At 38.0% G+C, this 23,052-nt stretch overlaps 1 protein-coding gene across 1 annotated transcript in view; it reads left to right on the top strand.

Annotated features, from left to right (window-relative positions):
* Positions 1-23,052, top strand: part of LOC136859080 (uncharacterized) — a 357,013-nt gene that overhangs the window by 106,197 nt on the left and 227,764 nt on the right. The window contains exon 7 of the mRNA XM_067138671.2: positions 20,749-20,887. Within this exon, the coding sequence (XP_066994772.2) occupies positions 20,749-20,887 (139 nt within the window). The remainder of the gene's footprint in view (positions 1-20,748; positions 20,888-23,052) is intronic.

Here is a 23,052-nt window from a genome sequence, read left to right as displayed (position 1 = left end):
GTAAATATAGAAACTATTCTGCGGGCTTCAAGCTAAGCGTAATTGCCTTCGCTGAACAGCACGGGAACAGAGCTGCAGAAAGAAAATTTTCTGTGAGTGAAAAGTTGGTGCGTGACTGGCGGAAAGTAAAAAACAAGCTGAAAAGCACAAACCCTTCTAGACGCGCGTTTAGAGGTCCTAAAACAGGGAAGTTTCCTATAATTGACGAAGAAGTGTTTAAGTACGTCAGTGAAATACGTAACAATGGCTGCAGTGTATCATATGAAATGTTACAAATTAAGGGACAGGAGGTAGCGCGCAAACACAACATACCGGTAACTCAGTTTAAGGCGACTCGTGGGTGGATTAAGGGGTTCATGCGACGACACAATCTGTCAGTGCGAAGGAGAACAACACTAAGCCAAAAGTTGCCTGCTGATTACACGGACAAGATTGTAAATTTTCACCACTTTGTCATACGTTTGCGCAAGGAAACTTCGTACTTGCTTTCTCAAATCGTTAATGCCGATCAGACTCCAATCTTTTTTGATATGCCTCGCAACAGCACTATTGCGCTAAAAGGATCACGGAGTGTATTAATGAAAACCAGCGGTAGTGAGAAGTTGCGATGCACGGCAATGCTAGCCATTACAGCTGACGGGAGAAAGTTGCCGCCTTACATGATTTTCAAGAGGAAAACGATGCCTAAGAATATACAGTTTCCCCGTGGAATTCATGTACGATATTTCCGGTTGGATGGACGTAGAACTCATGCTGGACTGGGTTAAAACTGTGTGGAATAGAAGACCTGGTGCACTACTAAAACAACCAGCTCTGCTTGTTTTAGATAGTTTCCGAGGTCACCTCGAACGAAGTGAAGCAAATTCTCACTGCAAATAAGACACGACAGATAGTCATTCCTGGTGGCCTAACATCTGCTTTGCAGCCACTAGACGTATGTGTTAATAAACCCTTTAAAGACCACTTACGTCGATTTTACAACGAGTGGATGATGAGCGGCGATCAGCAATTGACGCCCGCCGGAAATATCAGGCGTCCACCCTTGGACTTGTTATGCTCGTGGGTGAAGAAGAGTTGGGATCTTATACCACCTGAACTAGTCTCCAAGAGCTTCAAAAGGACTGGGATTTCGAATGCACTAGACGGTTCCGAAGATGACGCAGTGTGGCAGGGAGACGAAGAATATGATACTGGTATTAACAGAGGCGAGGACGGCGCATCAGATAGCGACACCGAAGATTTGGAATAAATTGCGTACTGGTAAGTCCGCATTTCACAACAAAGCGATAATTTTTTGCAAGTGTAATATTTTAACTTTAATACTCAAATTAATGACAAATTAACTTAATACGTTCATTTTTATTTTCAGGTTGGAAAAACGTTCGCCGAATTGTTGCGAAAAATTATGAATTTTGTTCTAGACTATTTTAATTATTTTGATGTATAAACGCAAGTATTACGTGCATCTTAAATTTGTATCAAATACAATTTAGTTATAAATACATTTTTTGAGTAATACAAATACTGGTATTAAATATTCATCGTATAATGGTCGCACCCTACAATTTTTTTCGAAAATTTTGGTATAAAAAGTGCGACGATTATGCCGTGAAATACGGTAACAATAGTACAGCTACTCAAGAAATTGAAATGAAGTATTTAATTCCATGTCATACTTATAATGCAGCTGATGGTATACATGGCAAAATATGACAAGCATCAAGAAAAATATTGATTAGCTTGACTTAGGAGATTTCATCAGTGCTTGTCATACTGCTTCATGAAGATTGAGAACATTGATAATGATTGAAAGAGACTTCTGCAAAATAGATAACAAATTTTGGATGAAGCCTGCCAAAACATTGAAGGGTTACAACATGCCATTATTTGATTAAATAATGTGTGCAAAGTTTGCTAAAGGTAAGAATATATTTTCACACAAAGTGGATTTTGCAACAGTATACACAGGTCAACAAATAAGCATTCAATGTGAAAACAGATTGGGAAAAAAACTGGGGTATGTCAACAGGAGAGTGTTGGAAAGGGGTAATCACATAAATGGGATTGTAAATAAAGGGTACAGATCTCTGCACATGGTTATGAGGGTGTTTAGGGGTTGTAGTAAGGATGTAAAGGAGAGGGCATATAAGTCTCTGGTAAGACCCCAACTAGAGTATGGTTCCAGTGTATGGGACCCTCACCAGGATTAACCGGTAAAGAACTGGAAAAAATCCAAAGAAAAGCAGCTCGACAAAAGAGTAGCGCTACAAAAATGTTGCAAAGTTTGGGTTGGGAAGAATTGAAAGAAAGAAGAAGAGCTGCTCGACTAAGTGGTATGTTCCAAGCTGTCAGCGGAGAGATGGCGTGGAATGACATTAGTAGACAAATAAGTTTGAGTGGCGTTCATAAAAGTAGGAAAGATCACAATATGAAGATAAAGTTGGAATTCAAGAGGACAAACTGGGGAAAATATTCATTTATAGGAAGGGGAGTTAGGGATTGGAATAACTTACCAAGGGAGACGTTCAATAAATTTCCAATTTCTTTGAAATCATTTAGGAAAAGGCTAGGAAAACAGATAGGGAATCTGCCACCTGGGTGACTGCCCTAAATGCAGATCAGTATTGATTGATTGATTGATTGATTGATTGATTGATTGATTGATTGATTGATTGATTGAATGGACCCCAAGAAGAAAGATGCTACAGTATTGTGAAAGAACTTGTACCCAAAATGACTAGAAAGAATAGACAAGATTTAGATTTCTGTATTAATCTTCCTGTATATTGCACCTGAAGAATTTCTTATGAACAGCTTCATTAGTTATTCATATGTTTAAGGAACTTGTGAAAGAGATTTTTAAATTGGACATTTGACAACAATCAATATCTTGATTCCACAAAAGCTACAACATTATGAAAAAAATCTGTATTATTTTCTCCTGTCTTAATTTCAAACTAGGAAATGTTATCACCTTACTTTTCCCTTCGTAATATATTTTGTATTTGATACATTTTCTTTAAAAAATGAACTTGCTGCTAACTGTAAGTAAATGTAGTCTTATTGTTATTTTTTATTATATAATTATTAGGTATTTAATTTTTGTTCCTTATTGTTCTTATGACACTCTAACTTACATATTTGCATGCAAAAGGGAATAAATCCAATTGTTTCCTGTTGAAGGTAAATGGAAGTAAGGGACGTTACTTCTTTTGTCTTCATGTTTGTTGTTTGTCCAACCCTTGTCCCGTTTCCCTACGGGGTCGGGTATGAGGTGAGATGAATTTGTCGTGGCGGTTTTTTATGACCGGATGCCCTTCCTGACGTCAACCTCATCAGAGGAGTTAATGAGAGATGAAATGAATGACGTGATGTATGATAGTAGGGAGAGGGTGAAACCCGGTGCCGGCACATAGCCTACTCCTGTCGAATAGCACCAAGGGGTCTGCTCAAGGCTTAACGTCCCCATCCGACGGACGAATCACCATCAACAGCGTCATATGCCCTCACTCCATATGATCACTGCGGAGAGGTTTGGAATTTAATCCAGGCATTTGGCACGCAATCTAGTGATTAGAAATTGTATACCACCACCTCCCCTACCCTGCCGGCCAACATTCTGATGGTGAAAATTTTTTCGACCAACGGGACTCGAACCGGCTAACCTCGGTGTTAGACCGTTTTAGACTTCAGCGCCTTAACGATCATGGCCACCAGGCGGGCTACTTCTTTTGTCTTCATGTAATTATCATAATTTCCCAGTCTAAGCCAGAATATTTTATTTTAAAATGTAACCGAAAATAAGTGCCCAGCTAAGTATTTAATTGCAATATATATCTTAGATTAAAATAGAATATTACCATAATTTACTACACTGGTCAAGAAGAGGAAAATTTACAAATTTACAAATCCTGCAACATTCTTTCACTCATTACCTTAAAAAAAATTGGCATCATTGTAATTGCTGCTTTCTGATGCAAGCAGTGTTCACCATGAGGTTTTTCCGGCATCACCCTATCAACACAGTAATTAAAACTGAGAAGTCATTTCCTCTTCGTGAAACTTACAATTTGACTTTCCATCCCATTTACCATCATACCATAATCCGCTATCCATCTCACAACTTTGTCTAAGTCCCCATGCACTCACCCACTACTACATACAATAAAACATCATCCGCAAATAGCCTTATCTATGATTCCAGTTCTTTACTCATATCATTTCTATATACAAGAAAACATAAAGGTCCAGTAATACTGCCCTGCTGAACCCACCTCTTAATCATTACGGGATCACATATCACTCTGCCTTCTCTAATTCTCTGTGTTCACTTTTCTAGAAATTGTTACCCATTCAGCCTTACCTTTTTCTAGTTGAATAGCCCTTATTTTCATCAGTAATCTCCCATGATTTACCCTATTAAAGCCTTGGATAGATCAATAACGATACAGTCCATTTGACCTCCTGAATCTAAAATATCTGCTATATCTTGCTGAAATCCTACAAGTTGAGATTCACTGGAATAACTTTTCCGAGACTCGAACTGCGTTGTTTCAAATCTGTTAGTAACTTTACAAATGAATATTGGAAATGTCAAATGTTCTAAGTGCCATTTTCTAAATTTTACATGAAAAGGAAAAAACTGTCTATCTCTGCTTGCATTTAATTTATTACATCAAAAATACGTATGTAGGCAGTTTCCTACTACAGAATTCTTTTGTATTAAGAAACTGTGCCAAAAAGACTATGGTTTAGGAGAAACAAAGCAATAACAACAAGAACACTCTATGTGCCATGTGATGATCGAGTCAGTTACAAGTGCCATTCAATCTGTTGGTACACTTTATTTAAGGTTTTAGGAGGATATAATAATAGCAATAACATAAATGATTAGTAGGAACATATATACTTGTATTATACACAAAACATTGCATCTTATTAAGGAGAAAACTACAAAAATATATTTTATTTAAGAAAAAATACCTATCAATCTTCACATTCTCTCCTGACAACTGACAGTGATCTGCATTGAACCCTACAAGTATGTTCCTTGTTTGCTTTCACTCTTTAATCCATGGTAATCATTGAAAAGTTTCTGCTTCCATTGAAAGGATACATCTGCACACTTGTAACTGCACCTACAGGACACCTAAAACAATATGCACATAAAATTCCTTTATTGTAAAAGTAGCATTGAAAAGTATGCTAGGATAGATAATACATAAAATATTGATCAGAGAATTCAAAGTTTATTCTTGATACCCATTTCAATTGAAATAACACAACATTTCATTATTGTCCTGCATAGTTGATAAGGATTACTAACCTCATTTGTGGGCAGTTGTTTATTTGGAACAACAGACTTTGTATTTCTCTTCTCATAACATTTTCCCGATATCCGTTTCTTCATTTGTTCTCTTCTCCAGTTATGTTTTACCTTTCCCGATCTCAACTTTTCTCCTTCCATTATAAACAATGTTTTATTCCATTTATTAAGGTACTTTCTAATCACATACAATTTCCTGCTCTCAACACACAGAACAAAACACTCGTAAAAAGAAGCATGGCACTTGGAACAAGAGATGGCAGCACAGCATAGCTCTTAGAACAGCGCTGTTACAGATTCTTTGAACTACTTACTCCGTGTATTGGCTCTTGGAACCCGGCTAGGTATATGCTCCTGGGCACATAGAACGTACTTGTGAAATAAAACTAATTTTTAAAACTGGCACTTAGAACTTTTGACATTTCCACTCTTCAAATGTGTCTAATATAATCAAATCATTGCCCCAGAGAGTGTGACAGGCTTCGGCAGCTGGCAGAGTTCCTATCCTCGCCGCTAGATGGGGGCTTCATTTATTCCATTCCTGACTTGGTCGAATGACTGGAAACAGGCTGTGGATTTTCTTTTTCTAATATAATAAAAAAGAATGCAGTGTGTAATGCCATACGCTAGATGAATAAAATAATAACCTATGAGTATTACAACTCTGTTTACAGCAAAAGAATACACTTATATTACGGTTAAAGGGCATAATCTTAAAGAAATTTATTGATTAATGGCGTCTTTGAAATCTGAAAAGCCAGTGTGAACTGACTGAAAAGTTTATTCCTAACTGGTTTGCCTATCTTTCTCTTCCAATTTCAACTTCAATTTCAATTTCTCTGATTACCAATCCATGTAAGCGTAATGGTGAAAGCTACTTGTACATAGCATATTCTAGGGTTTATTCTACAGGCTTTCTTATTCGCTCCACTTTACATCATCCTTTTTCAACATTATATTTTAGCACCAATGTTAACCCCTCAAGCCAGCAATTTAATCCAGAGTGCTCACTTCTCAGGCAGTATTTAAATTGAAGCTCAGCAGAGGTTTAGACACCAAGTTAAAGAATTCATAATATTAAATCTACGAAAGATAACATAATGAAAATTTTAGGACTACTTACCGAGATCAAGTCCAGTTTTTATGAGCAATATATGTGACGGCTGCTGTTCAGGGTTGTCGATAATCATACGCAATATTTACAAAAATATCGGAAGGGAATATAAATTTTTATTCCGTCCGACTTTTTGGCTGAATGGTCAGCGTTGAAGCCTTCGGTCTAGAGGGATGTTCCACCATTCAACACATTGTAAAATATATTAAATTTATTGGGCTAAGACCGGTTTCAACTCCCTTGGAGTCATCATCAGTTCTTGTTGAATATCAAATCCAGGGGAATCTGATAACAATCATCATTAGGGTTCCTACGTACAGCTCGATTGGTTGACATAAGAGATCATAATAAAAATTATATACATAATGGCGATTGCCTGAAAGCACGTCAATGGGTTACAAAACATATACCTTGAATTGTAATGTACACATGGTAGGCAATACTTGGAACTTAAAAAGTTCTTAGTTCTGGCTTAAACTGTCGTGTCTTCATGGAACAAGGAACACTGGAAACATATGCACTGATTGAAAATATATACAGATCAACATGAAACACGTATAATGATATGAAACACATGGTGCTTTAAGAATGTTTTTGGACTTGATAGTCTTGTTTCTATCTAATTAAACTGGATGAAATATATACACATTGAAATGAAATGTACAAAGACATGAACTACTTGGCACTTAAAAAGTTCTTGGTTCTGGTTTTTTTTTTAAACCTGTCATGTGTTCGTGGAACATGGAATAGACTTGTTGGTCTTGTTTCAATTGGGTTTGATTCCTGGCCAACTCGAGGATTTTAATCGCCTTTGATTAATTCTTCTGGCCCAGGGACTGGGTGTTTATGTTTGTCCCAACACTCTTCTCTTCATATTCAGACAACACACTACACTACCAACCACCACAGAAATAAGCAATAGTGATTAAATCCCTACATATAGGGTTGGCGCCAGGAAGGGCATCCAGCCGTGCGCGCGCGCGTGTGTTCGCACCCACGACCCCACAGGTTTGGAAAAGCAGTAGAAGAAGAAAAAGAATGTAAATTTTTATTCCAAGTCTGCCTTTCCAGAGTGTAAAGGAGTTATCCACAGAAATATTTTCGATGGGGATGAGGCCGTCTGAAAATTCTGTTTGTAACTTTCAGGAAAGGCTGAATTTTTAAAAGCGTTTTAGGTCTCGTGTGTGTATCGTGTAGAATTATCAACAAAATGTAAATATTGCAAAATGAGTTCAAACCTGCCCCCTTGCCATTGTTTCATGGAATGTAGGGGTTTCTAAAAATCTATCCCTGGTGAAATAGCTCTTCAGGGTGAGTTTTTTGTCCCCATAAACATTACAAGCCCCAAGAAAACACAAATTTCCTCCCTTGTCACTGGTATTGGTTTCCACTTCTGGGTGTTCGACCTTGGTTTCAAGGCCGCGCCAAGTTTGCACTCTGCCGCTTACCTATTTGATCGAAAAAGATGTTGATTCCCAAAGGGAACCTGATGGCCAGGCAGGCATCAATTTTTGAAAATGAGACAAAGTCTCTCATAGTGCATTGGCACTGCCGGTGGCTCCAAGTAGCCTACGCAGTGGCCTCCACGGTATGTACTAGCCATGCGTCTTGGTGGGTGTGCTGTTTACCAACTCATGAACCTAACTTAGCACACTGGGGCGAAACGCTGGGAACCAGGAATGAGTTAGCTGGAAAATTTATACTGTCCAATAACGGACCAACTATATTGGTATTTACCTATTTGATTCTCGAACAATTAAGTCAGTCACTTTGTCGTCGAAAAATAGCAAAATAGCAAAATAGACATTAAATGCTTTCTTGTATCTGGCATACCCGTGAAGGGGATCTTTTGTGTGCTCATGACGACATCTACCTCTCAACCACTCAACAGTGGATGAACATATTACGACTGAAACTATTTCTTCTTCATCTGCGATGCCTGCCACTTCTCCAGCAACCTCTTGCCATGCATAGTCACTGTCCGTATCACTACCGAAAATATTGCTTCCTGATACATCACTTCCACTACTGTCATCTATCAAACCAATAATCTCTGCACCCGTAAGAGAACGAGACGGCTCAACCATTCCTCTGCGACTGAGTAGCCGCTAGCCTGCGAAGCAAAAAAAATATCTGTGCAGTATGTGCTTTCAGTGCTTCCTATTCATAAGTGGCAAGAATTTTCAAGTTAGATATAGTTTACAACATATTCTCGAGATGGCAGGAAAGGACGTGAACCTTTTAAAGCAAATGCCTTGGAACTAAATAGAGCATGTCTCATGTTCTAACGCTTACCGATATGATTCAAAAGCAACAGATATCGATCAATTTTGTATTAGTTCTAATTATGAAACAGAGATGGCATGGAAATATGTAACTTCTTGATTCATAAGGTGAAAACAAATCCCGCGAAGCAGCAGTGTTACATGAGTAATAGGCATTCTAACTTCGCCTGCACCGGCCGTTTGTGGTACGTTGAACCGGCTGAATGAGTAGAGTCCCGCGGATGTAATATGTACGTTAAACCAGCCTGAGTGATTAATGGTTCACTTTTTTTCTTCCTAATGGAGTTTTTTACAATTCTGTATTCTTCACAAATATTAGCCAGGGACACATTCTTCTCATGATTTTCTGTTGTTGTTTGAGTCATCAGTCCATGAACTGGTATTATGCAGCTTTCCATGCCACCCTATCTTGTGCTAAACTTTTCATTTCTACGTAACTGCTGCATCCTACATCTGCTCTAATCTGCTTGTCATATTCATACCTTGGTTTACCCCTACTATTCTTACTGCCTACACTTTCTTCAAAAACCAACTGCACAAGTCCTGGATGTCTTAAGATGTATCTCTTCTTCTGGTCAGATTTAGCCAAATTGTTCTCCTCTTACCAATTCGATTCAGTATCTTTTCATTTGTGATTTGATCTATCCATCTCACTTTCATCATTCTTCTTTAATACCACATTTCTAAAGCTTCTACTCCCTTTCTTTCTGAGCTAGTTGTCACCCATGTTTCACTTCCATACAATGTCACGCTCCAGACAAAAGTCTTCAAAAATATCTTCCTAATTCCTAAATCAATGTTCGAAAAGTGCAAACTTATTTTCTAAAGAAAGGCCTTCTTTGCTTCTGCTTGTCTACATTTTATGTTCTCCGTACTTCTGCCATAGTTATTTTACTACCCAAATGACAATATTCATCTACTTCCTTTAAGACTTCATTTCCTAATTTAATATTTCCTGCATCACCTAACTTCATTCAACTTCACTCCATTACTTTTGTTTTGGACTTATTTATTTTCATCTTGTACTCCTTACCCAAGACTCTGTCCATACCCTTTAGCGATTTCTCCAGGTCTTCTGCAGTCTGAGATAAAATAACAATATCATCTGCAAATCTCAGGGTTTTAGTCTCCTCTCCTTGGATTGTGATTCCCTTCACAAATTCCTCTTTGATTTCCTTTACTGCCTGTTCTATATAAACATTGTAAAGTAGGGGGGGACAAACTGTAACCTTGCCTCACTCCATTCTGGATTACTGCTTCTTTTTCAAAGCCCTCAATTCTTATCACTGCAGACTGATTTTTATACAGATTGTACATAATTCTTCCTTCTTGGTATTTGATCCTGATCACCTTCAGAATCTCAAATAGCTTGGTCCAATCAGCATTATCGAATACCTTTTCAAGATCTACGAACGCCAGGTATGTGGGCTTGTCCTTCTTAATTCGATCCTCTAAGATAAGACGTAAAGTCATTTCTTCTAAAGCCAAATTGATCTTCTCCCAGTTCACATTAAACTTGTTTGCTCACTTCGAATATTGCTATAGGAATTAGAAAAATGTTTTTGAAGACTTTCGTTTGGAGCGTGGCATTGCATGGAAGTGAAACACGGACAATAACTTGCTCAGAAAGAAAGAGAATAGAAGCTTTTGAAGTGTAGGGTTGCAGAAGAATGCAGAAGGTGAGATGGATAGATCGAATCACGAATAAAGGGATACTGAATAGAATTGGTGAGACGAGATCATTGTGGCTAAATTTGACGAGAAGAAGAGATAGAATTACAGGACAAATCTTAAAGACACCCAGGACTTGTGCAGTTGGTTTTTGAGGGAAGTGTAGGGGTTAAGAATGGTAGGGGTAGACCAAGGTATGAATATGACAAGCAAATTAGAGCAGATGTAGGATGACATGGAGAGCTGCATCAAACCATTCTGTGGCCTGATGACTCAATACATTATTATTATGAATATCCAATACAAATGTACTCTATTTTACAAAGTATTTTGGGATTATAGTTGAAACATACATACATACATACATACATACATACATACATACATACATACATACCTCTCTGTTAGGTCATCAGCCCAGAGGCTGGTTGGATCCTCAAATAGCACCACCAAAGGCTATGCAGTTACAGGAAGACCACAAAAACCAATGGCAATACCAAAATGAAGTGTACTAGGCAAGACGAAGAGTGAGGTAGTTTGCCATTGCTTTCCTCATTGGGGCAGACAGTGCTATTGCAGCACAACTGACCCTATGAGCAACACCTTTCATGAGACTCAGATGCATTGGTTGTGCTTTGAATATCATTACTCTGCACCACCCATACCCCAGCAGCTTCCATATTGTCACAGCCATGGATGAGACTGGGACTTCAGTGGAAGCTACACTTTGCTCTGGCCTGTGCCAAGAGAAAGATGCGAAATCAAGAAATGACAGCAGGCAGGACATACATACATTACATAATGATGGTAATTTACAGAACCAGTTTATGAAAAATGTGATAAATGAAAATTAGGAAATGTTTGTAACAGCTTTTCTGTATGAAAATATCAGATCAAAAAATCAAATCAAAATCTCTTTATTTGCAAATGAGGTGTCTACCTCGGTGGCAAATGGTACCCTAAAATACACTATTGTCAAGCACTAAATATTAAATTTACAAGAGAAGAAAATTTTCCTTCATCCAGGTAGGTCTACGTAAAAGAATTTTCCAACCAGCTTCTCAGAGGTTCTCTTTTTTTTTTTTTTTTTTTTTGCTATTGGCTTTACGTCGCACTGACACAGATAGGTCTTATGGCGATGATGGGACAAGAAAGGGCTAGGAGTGGGAAGGAAGCGGCCGTGGCCTTAATTAAGGTACAGCCCCAGCTTATGCCTGGTGTGAAAATGGGAAACCACGGAAAACCATTTTCAGGGCTGCCGACAGTGGGGTTCGAACCTACTATCTCCCAAATACTGGATACTGGCCGCACTTAAGCGACTGCAGCTATCGAGCTCGGTCTCAGAGGTTCTTGCAGTTGCGATGTAATTTAATATATTTTTTTAAATCGTGGGATCCGAAGAGAACTTCGATGCGTTGACACGGCTACTCATTTTCAACCTTGCGGTTTATTACCTTTCTTTTTAACCTCCTCGATGGGTATCTCCATCCGATTCAGCTGTGATGGCATTCAGTCATTGAAAATCTTGGCTACAATACCTTATTCTACTATGATACTTATAATCATCAGTGAGATTTTCTTAAACTAATATTATTTATTAACAAATAAATATCTATAGAAATGCGTAAACATTAAAACTAGAAGGGAAAAATAATTACTATATTTCCAATGGTTATCGTACTGATCAGCTTATCCTACATTAATCCAAGAACAAAAAAAAAAAACTTTCTTACTGTCATGTTCAGCGTACGATTATTCAAATTAAACTCTTTACTTTTCTTGCATCTCATAAGTAATGTCTCAGCATAGCCTTTTAAGCACATCTCTTACTTGAAAATAGAAATATTTCTTATGATATTTACAGTGACTTTGAGTCATATATGATCCAACATAGGTGCCTTATAAATTATATAACTTCAAATATACAATCTTTCTGAACTGGATTTCAACTAACATTCATTCTTAATTATCAATCTAATCTGAATCGGGGTGTCATCATGGACTTTATTATTTATGCTTCGGAAAATGGGACAAGTTCCTTGTAACATGCAGCCCAAACTACGCTGCTAAAAATCTGCTATATTTAATTTCAATATTATACCTACATGTCATACTTTCAGTATATGCATAACATTAACAAACTAAAATGTGTCACATCTACCTCATTTACTGCCTATGTGCCGTTAAGATGCGTTAAAACTTTCAATAACCTAAGATACATCTCATATTCTCTCTAGCATGCCACTAGCCTAAGTCATTTCGTAGCTCTCAACTCTGATTTGGTTCATCATGAATATTACGGCTCCATACAAGGTGATTAACCATCATCATAACCTAGTATACCATCATTTATTTACAGTATTGAGGTTACCAGGTGACTACAATCCACTATATTAACTCATATTTCATCTTGAGTACGTTGGAATTGTGATGGGATCCCTGTTCTCTAAGACAATAACCATTCTGATATATTCTAGGGTAAGTATGATCCTATTTGACCTGTATTACTCCTTAACATATTCCATATCTTCTTAATTAACATACTTCATATTCCATATTTCACTTCATTCAATTCTTCTACCTTAGAATATTGCACTTCATATCGTATTTCTTAACATCAACTCCACGTATCAAAAATACTTCCCTCGACGTATCATTTGCTTCTATTTCCCTTCATAACAACATAGGATCCATCTCTTCTTGATAGCTTATAACCTTTACCTTATCTGAGATCATTACTCTTACATAAACAGCCCTATTTAATACAACTTATAACCTCTCTGATTGTACTGACATCAGTATTAACCTAGGCTATGATTTGGGAACTACAGCCGTTCTCGCAATGCTCTTCTACGTTATCAAATCTTTCATTTATACTACGGTCACTTTTTACTTGATTATACATGGACTACCACATCTGTTAATCGTGAGAGCTAGGCATGTCATAGGAGTTGATTTCGTTGATCACAACAGGCACATAAATTATTTCACACTTTCAAAAGAAACATAATTAACTCTACTAAACTACATAAATATCTTAAAATAACAAGGAACTTATCTCATTTCTTCAGCGGCATTGGGATGGACTAGACTGCATCATTACTGCCAGCGAATCTTGGGACTGGCAGCGGCTCGGCTGTTGTCATCTGGGCTCTCGGCTCATCCTAGGTTAGGTCAGATGGCTCCGAGTAATCCATTTCCCCCATGCAGTTCGAACTTCTCCATGACTCGTGGCTCGTTCATGCAAATTCAATAGATGATTTGGGTCAGACAATACATATTAAATAAATCTTCTCTATACCAATCTTTCAATTGATAATAAATATTAGCCCTTTATAATTTAATCTGGCCAATAATTTCTTTTATATGATTATCTTCTCAACTAGCTTCATAATTAACTAACGACAGTATAGATTTATTTCCTTTCTACAGGATATTTTATATTTGATCTTTAATTTTGCTTTTTTGCTTCTCCGTGCAGCGATTCCGTAGGCGTAAAATGTTCTACTCTTCTCCCAGTTGTATTTTTCGTCGGAAAACATGTTCTTACTTCTTCTCTGCTACTGGATATCACTAATTTGGCAAACTCAGTTTCTTAATACGTTTTCAGATCCATATTTTCTCTTCTTTCTGCTGTATTATAAGATCTTTTTATTATCTGGGCTGAGTTAGGTGTGAACACTTGGATTGCCGAAAAAGTAGTTGCAGATTTTTTTTGTCCGTCTTAACAATCACCAATGTTTTTATGTACTATGCTATCCTGATAATCTGGATTTCTATGACCTTGCATGCTTATTTACTTTGTTTGATGCCACTGCCAGCCATTGTATTTAATGCGATCTGACTAATATTTGTATTTTAGGGATAGCGTCATGGTACAATACAGTGTTATACAATTTACGCTAACAATTTTTTCTATTAAACACACAGCTCATCTATATATATCTATATATATAAAATAAGAGTTTTGTCTGTACATTACTCAGAATTTGAAAATAATGGTATTTCTGTATCGGTCATGTCCATAGTAACAAGAAAATGCACTTTTTACTTTTCCGTAATTTCTGTCTGTCTGTCTGTCTGTATGTATGTACACGCATCACGAGAAAACGGTTGAAGAGAATTTAATGAAAATCAGTATGTGAAGTCGGGGGATGAGCCTCTACAATCTAGGCTATAAATCATTTTACTCACGCTGAGTGAAATGGTAGTTTAGGGGAAGGCCTAAAATTTAATTCTCAAATATTGTTCTTATTAGTAGTCCTATCTTGATGAAAATCGGTATGCAAAGTCAGGAAATAAGTCGCTATAGTCTAGGCTGTAAATTATTTTATTCATGCTGAGTAAAATGGTAGTTTAGGGGAAGGCCTAAAATGTAATTCTCAAATATTTCTTATTAGACGTGTAATCGATGTATGCTACATAACTAAGGTTATATAGTATTAAATTTCCTATTATTCATGTCATATACATTGTTACCGTACTGGCTATGATCACAAAGATATTCATGAATTTGGATTTTTGTTATTAAGTTCATATAAGCGCAGAGTAACGAGAAAATGGGTAAACAGTATTCAATGAAAATCGGTATGTAAAGTCGGAGAATAAGAAACTACAGTTTACGGTATAAAATATTTTACAAATCACAGAGTCGAAAGAAAACTAAATGTGTAGGCCTACAATATTGACGTCCGAAACGGGGGAGGAGCTTACGGTCAGCTGTTTCCAATATGGCGGCGAGATAGTGACGGGAAGTAAACACGACAGTGATCGGGTGTGCGTCTGTAGGATTTATTAAGTGTTCAAAATGTCTTTGGTGTTGTATGCGAACTGTTGAGAGTTGTCAGAGATTTCACGCGTCCATTAGTGGAAGGGAAAGAAATATTCGAGCGTAATTACTTGATATGTGTAGGTAAAAAGTTTGAAACAGAAGATGAAACTGGTGTTGTAGCGTTGTGTTTACAATCATCCCACATCGATTCATATCCGCACAAAGTTAATGTTGTCTTGAACAAGGGGGTGAGAATGTGAAGTGCAACTGTATATGTAAAGCGGGTTTGTCAGAGAAATGTTACCGTTGACACGCTAATTCACCTTAACAGTTAGGCTACTGTAATTTTCCACTATTAGAGGTTATGGAGTAATTTCTTGTTGATTTGGTCCATGCCAAAGCCTTAGCCAGGTGACGGGGGAGTTACCTGTTTTGTAAACTGTAATCTTGGGGAAGAAAGAAAATAATAATTCTACTAACTAAATGTTGTAAACAAAATAAATCCTAGGCTTTATACAGGCTTGTGTTGGAACAGCCCACATAAACTTCATGTTCTTCCATTTTTACCATCAGCACGAAAGTTAGAACTTAGAACCGACAATAATAAGTATAAAAATTATAACTACCTACAGAATATGCAGGGCAAAGTTGGAAAATTATAATTTAAGAGTACTATAACCTCTACAGTCACAGTTGTTTGGGGTTGAAGAATACTTGGTTTGTCCAATTCTACCAAATAATTAGATTATGGCTTCTAATTTATGATGACCGGGCGAATTGGCCGTGCGGTTAGGAGCGTGCAGCTGTGAGCTCGCATCCGGGAGATAGTGGGTTCGAACCCCACTGTCGGCAACCCTGAAGATGTTTTTCCGTGGTTTCCCATTTTCACACCAGGCAAATGCTGGGGCTGTACCTTAATTAAGGCCACGGCCTATTCCTTCCCATTCCTAGACCTTTCCTGTCCCATCGTCGCCATAAGACCTATCTGTGTTGGTGTGACGTAAAACAAATAGCAAAAATAGCAAAAAAGGACTGACGGCAAAATACTACATATTTTCTTTCATTGATAGAAGTATTTTATAGGCAATTTAAATGCAGTGCGTAATTACTGCCAGTTAAAGATATTACTCACATGTAGATAGTTAATTTACTGTCTGCTGTTACACATATGAAGAAGTTTACAAAGAGCGGATTACATTCTATGTGCGGCACAGAAGTATTAGGCTTCAAGTTTATCAGTATTTTTGATGTAGCTAAATCTTTGTGAATACAAATTAGAGACAATAACTATCAATGAATACAATAAACAGTACCGGTACCTACGCTGTGGAAAGAAGTCGTCTTCACGAGAATGCAGACTGCACACTGTCAAGTATCGCGTAACACGTTTTCCAATTTACAGCGCGGAAACCCATCTTTCTCTCTGAACTTTTATTACAGGACAGTAGTGAACAGATTTCGCATCCGTTTTATACGATTTGCAACCGTATACAGAGCAGTATCTCCTCAAATTTGACAATTTTGTTTCTGTTTCCATCACGACGTCAATGCTTCGCCATGTAAATAATCCTCACCAGTCACTATATTGCAGCTTCAACATTCTACCGCGTGGCTGCGCCATCCAACTTTTCTTACGTCAATAGAAAGCTCATAACATTGATCAACAATAACATTACATTGACCATTGTTTGTCGTGATATGCTTTGTGTCTTCTGTTGCCCCTCATCTCTGGTAGATAGGATTACTGCTGCGTACAGAGTATTTTTATTTGATTTACGTCGCACCGACATAGATAGGTTTTATGGCGACGATGGGATAGGAAAGGGCTAGGAGTGCCTTAGGCCTTAATTAAGGTACAGGCCCAGCATTTGACTGGTGTTAAAGTGGGAAACCATGGAATACCATCTTCAGTGCTGCCAACAATGGGGTTCGAATCCACTATCTCTCGGATGCAAGCTCACATCTGCGCACCGCTAACCACACGGTCAACTCGCCCAGTCGTACAGAGTGGAACAGCCTGCCTGAATATTGATGGAAAGTAGTTGGGAGTTAGATAACTTTCTTCTTTAGCATGCCATTCCCCTGGTTTATAAATTTTCTGATACTACTGGTACGTAACACAGTGGATCATCATAGCATTCGGGCTATTCAATCCCTACTCTGAGGCGCTGATTGGAATGAACAGTGTGCATATTTAGCGGAATTATGGCAGATGAGTGTTCATGGCAATCTGCGGCCTGGTCATTCCAGCTCTGGAACTTCGGACTATTAGATTGGCACCGCAATCTAACCGCAGCACTGTTCGCTAAAAGTGATAAAACATGCGGCTTTCGATTTGATCGAGTATTTTATATGTTAGCATTGCTTTTAATCGCTACATTGATACTTACGTTTTTGTAATGACTTATGTTGATTTCAGTTAGGAAAACCACAAAGTCAGTCTTTCTGAGAATCCCGTAGCGAAGCACGGGTACATCAGCTAGTCCTTAATAAATTTATATTGTTTACAAAATTCTACTTATAATATCTCCTGTACTACTTACAAATATAGTCAACTGATATACAGTATGTGGAATTACTTCAAATGATACTATACAACTGGTATAAGATTAAAATTTACATTGCCTTTACTTACTTATTTATTTTTTTAACCATTCTGGAACCTAAGTAGCATAACGACTTGCTGCGTCCTAACCAGAGCCCCTTTTGCCACCACTTTTCAGAGTTCCTGAAGGGCCTTCACAGCTACCGTAGCGGTCCCAGGGCCTTCGAAGTCCCCACTGTACTTCACCCCTACAGGCATTCCCCTACTTTGGCTGTCCAAACTCCTTTGACCAGGGGATGGAATTAATTTATTCACGCACATTTTTAATTTACATTAACCTGCACTGGTCGAATGCCCTCTAACATTTCATTTATTTTCTCTGTTGTTGTTTATTCTCGTCTTGAATACCTGTACAGATTTTGGAAAAGGATCAAACACTACCCCTGGTAAACTGTTCCACTCCTTCACACCCTTCCCAATGAATGAAAATTTACCCCAATCGCTTCTGCTAAAATTCCTTCTAATTTTATATTTGTGGTCAGTCCTGCGCCGATATAATTATTTTCCAACTGAAGCCTCTCACGGATATCTCCCCATGCTGCTTCTCCTGTGTAGGCTCTATATAATCCTATAAGTCTAGTTTTCTCCCTTCTATTACTTAAAATTTCCCACCCAAGTTTCTTTAACATTTTTGATACACTACTCTTTCTCCTGAAATCCCCTGTTACAAATTTTGCTGCTTTCCTCTGCACACTATCTATTTCTTTTATTAGGTATTCTAGGTGAGGATCCCAAACACTTGCATATTCCAATAATTGACGAACCATACTTACGTAACTTTTCTCTTTTAATTCTTTGTTGCATCCTTTAAGTAGCCTCATTATGACATGTAACGATCTGTATGCTTTCCCAACAATGTCATCAACATGAGCCTTCCAGTGCAAATTACTTTCAAATCTCACACCTATTTGCACTTGCCATCTTTTGGGATAACTACCTCATCCAAAGTATATTCAAATTCAGTTATAAAGCACCTGTTTGTAAATGTTGTAACAGTTGATTTGCCTCCATTAACCTTCATGTTATTCTCTTCAACCCAATGTTGGATACTCTCAAGGTCCCTTTGTAATTCTGAACAATCCTCAGTGTTATTTATTTCCCTATCAACAATTATGTCCTCTGCATACAATCTTATTTTTGATGTTATATTATTCCCTAAATCATTTACGTATATTAAGAAAAGTATCGGACCGATTATACTACCCTGTGCAATTCTAAGACGAAACGCTGGTTAGTAGAGCAAACGCCTGAAAAACCATACATCTAATTTTTGATCTGATTTTTTATATGCTCTATTGGTGGAAAATATCTAATTCCCTCCATGGGAACTTAGAATTTCCATTCGGAATTGCTAGGCGGGCATTAATTCCATTGTGGAGTTTTATCTCCTGTATGCAGTTATCAGACTGTGCCTCTTAAATAGGCTTCTGATAAGTTCACCTGCATACACCCCAGCGTCAGTGGGTAGGGTCTGACACATCCCACTCTGACGAGTCTAGTGTCAGACCTAAGATGAAACGCTGGTTAATAGAGCAAACGCCTGAAAAACCATACATCTAATTTTTGATCCAATCATGGATGACCAGACTGTAAAAAGTGGCATTGTTTTTCTGGAACAGTATTGAGGATAGGCTCAGGTGATGACCTGTTTTTCTTAAGTAATGTTAGTTCGGCTAGTCCAATTGCAGTGAAAAAGAGCGGCTCAATTCCAGAAATAATAAGTGCTGTGAGATACTAAACTAATGGTGCGGTCCCCCATTTTATCAGCATTAACAGCCTCTTCTTGTTCCAGAACCGTATCATCCACATCTTTACCTTGATACAACTGTTGGGTATGTTCCTGACATCTTCCTGCCCCTTCTTCTTCCCCCAGAAGTTTTCCATCCGAGCTCTTAATATTCATACACCTAGCTTTCCTTTCTCCAAAGGTTTCCTTGATTTTCCTGTATGCAGCCTCTACCTTTCCTAGGACCATACAACCTTCAACATCCTTGCACTTCTCCTTCAGCCATTCTTCCTTAGCTGTCATGCACTTTCTATCCACTTCATTCTTTAATCGCCTGTCTTCCATTTTTTCCTCTTCATTTTTTGCATTCTTGTACTTAGCGTCATTCATCAATCAGGTCTAGCACCTCCTGAGTTATCCATTGATTCTTAGGTCATCTTTCCTTTCTTCCTATCATTTCTTCAGCATCCCTATAGACTTCATTCTTCACGACTGTCCATTCTTCCTCTCTTGTTCATCCATGTAGCAGTATCAACACAGCTAAGCCGTGTTGAGTATTATTACAAGGCCATAGAAGTCAATCATCTAGACTTGCTCTTGTAACTTCCAAAAAGCTGCTACCCCCCTTTTGACGAACCATTCGTTAGTCTGGTCTCTCGACAGAAACCCATCCGCTATGGTTTGATATGGTTTTCTATTACTGCTTATATTATGTGTTATTTACTGTTCATAAAAAGGTGTAACATATTATAATTCAGTAAGATGCATTACTCTACAAAAGAATGAGATCCATTAGATAAAGTTGCTTAATAGGAACTGACTGCTGTGTGTATCTACAGCAATGGGCGAACAAACTGAACCATTGGAAGCTAAGTAACGAGAATGATTGTTGACTTCCTGGCATTTTTGAAACTCTGGACTCTGCATTTTCAGAATATATTTTTTTAAAGTGAAGTCCAGCTTATCAGTGTTTGGATTAACAAGATTTTACTCTTATATTTCTGTATGATTGCAGAGAATTGAAATTCATCCTTACATTAAAAGGCCGTATTAACACTATCTTTGAATTATTAGTTGGAACCTAAATGTCGTTTGTCTTGATTTCTTTCTCATATATGTAATTTTGGCACCCAGAAATGATCCCATTAAATTGTCACATGAGTACAAACATGTACACATACTGTAGTACAGGTTTATTTGACAGTGGAAAATGTTACACTGTGATTAACTTCACCTTTTTTTTCTTCCAGAATTTTCAGTGCCTTTTCTGTGACTTTGCTGTGCCAGATGAAGCAGAAATACAAGCTCATGTTAATGCCAAGCATGTTGAGGGTGATGAATCTGAAGGTGAACCTGAGAAGAAGCCTGAACCCATGAAAAGTTACTTCAGTATGTATTGCATATAGTATTGATTGTATTTTCTTTTTCTGTACCTGGAATGGTTGGTTGTTTTTCTTTTCTTTTTTCATTCATTCATTCTTGGGATTATGAGTCGGACACAGTACCACTAATCGTTTGAGGCATCTGTCTTATTTCGTTAGTCCCATATACTGAGTGTACACAATTAAACTGACGGTGTTTAGTGTGGCACAGTACGGGCTGTAATGATCATAGGAGTATGGAATTTGTTAGATATGCTAACTAAGCAATGCACTTTCAAATTATGCCATAGAATTATAAACTGAAAGTCTTGTCACCAGGTGAAAATATGGTGCTGTAAGCACGTCAAAACATGCAATATTCCGTAACTCTTGACATCAGAATGTTCTTCCGGTGGAATTACGTTGTCTCACTTCCTTGGTTGTTGCTTGGTGATGAATGTTGATTCCTTTTGTGTAGTGAATGTTCATTGAAACTTAAGAAAGTTTGAAATGTAGTGACCATTGGGAAGAGAGACCGTGTACTGCGGATGTTGTTTTACCAGAATGGCAGCAATAGCAATGTTAAGTGAGAATATCTCTGACAAAACCAGCTGAGAAGAGGTCCCATATCAGTTAATTGGCTAAAGAACATTATTAAGAAATCTGAGGAAACAGGTGAATTAGGCATCGCAACAGGGCGAGGACGGCAGCCCGTTCACATGGATGAAGTTGACAAAATTGCTGTACCTGTAACTGACCGTGCAGTACATGCCTCCAATTCTGGAACTAGTGCTCTGTCTATGTCATGTGAATCATCACTCTCTTGGTCAACAATTCACAAGACTTTGTGGTGCATTTTACAGTGGTATCTGTACAAACTTCAAATTCTTCACAGATTGAAATTCCAAGATGTTCTACAATGTTATGACTTTGCCTTTCAGTTTTTGGTGCACATTGAAGTGGACAACATGTGGCTGGAGAATATTCTGTGTACTGACGAGGAGCATTTTACTCTATAGGGTGTAGGGGGTGTATGGATCTGTTGCTTTTGGGTTCGATTCTCCACACATTGTGCAGGAACAACCATTCGCTTACATGACCTTTTGGGGTGGTTTTACAAGCTCCTTCATTCTTGGTCCAATTTTCTTTGACAGATGACCACTTGTGGGCCTGTTAGGTGTACAGCGACATTTGAACATTGTAGGGACTTTCTTGTGAAGCTTAGCAATTGTGACCACACTGTTATTTTCTTGCAAGATGGAACAACACCATATGTTGCTTGCTGGGTGAAAGATTTGCTGTGAAAAGCCTTCAGTAATGACCGAATTATCTGTAGGTATTTTCCAGATATGTGGCCTTCAAGATCCCCCAACCTAAATCCATGTGGCTTCTGGTTGTGGTGCTATTTGAAGGATCGTGTGTATCAGGGACATATCTGGTCTCTGCCTGATCTAAAGGATAGCGTACAACAACATGCTGCTCTGATTTCACCCGATAAGCTGCGGGCACTTGTTGACCATGCTGTGTTATGGGTGCAACATGTTGCTGAGTTGGGAAGCCATATTCAACTGTGTTTGTAACCGTAAGTCCTAATTAATGCGCCAGAACCACTGTTATCATGTGTTTGATCTTTCCTGCCTAGTAGCAAGACTTGGAACTAATTATTTTTTGTTGCGTAATTCATGAGTGCATTGCTTAGTTAGCATGTCTACGAAATTTCAGACTCCTATGATCATTACAGCCCATACTGTGTGTCATACTGAACATCGTAAGTTTAATTGTGGACGTACGGTGGTTATGTGCTACCTGTGCTATTGTTTGCTATGTGTTATTTCAGTTTACAATGAGGTTAGTGTATCAAGTCTTGAGTACTCTATGATAAGGCTTTCATTATTTGAGTTCCAGTCCCCAGTTGCCATTTTGAAAGGACCTGTCTCTTGTATTACATTATTTTCTCAACTTTATGACTGAAGTAACATCTTTTTTATTGCACAGGATAACGGAATTTTCTGTATGTTCATGGCTGATAATAAGGGTTTGCGGTTCAGCTTGCTACACTTGTGAAACTGTGTAACAGAATTCTCTTAATTTTTGTAAATTCGGATATTGTCAGTGTTTTGCAACTTCACAGGCCATCTTATCCCACAGCACTCGTGGATGTCCCTCTCTTGTGGTTCTCTCATGTCTAGTGTC

The sequence above is a fragment of the Anabrus simplex genome, chromosome 1, assembly GCF_040414725.1.
Source record: "Anabrus simplex isolate iqAnaSimp1 chromosome 1, ASM4041472v1, whole genome shotgun sequence".
Classification (NCBI taxonomy): domain Eukaryota; kingdom Metazoa; phylum Arthropoda; class Insecta; order Orthoptera; family Tettigoniidae; genus Anabrus; species Anabrus simplex.
This window is presented reverse-complemented; position numbering and strand designations above follow the sequence as displayed.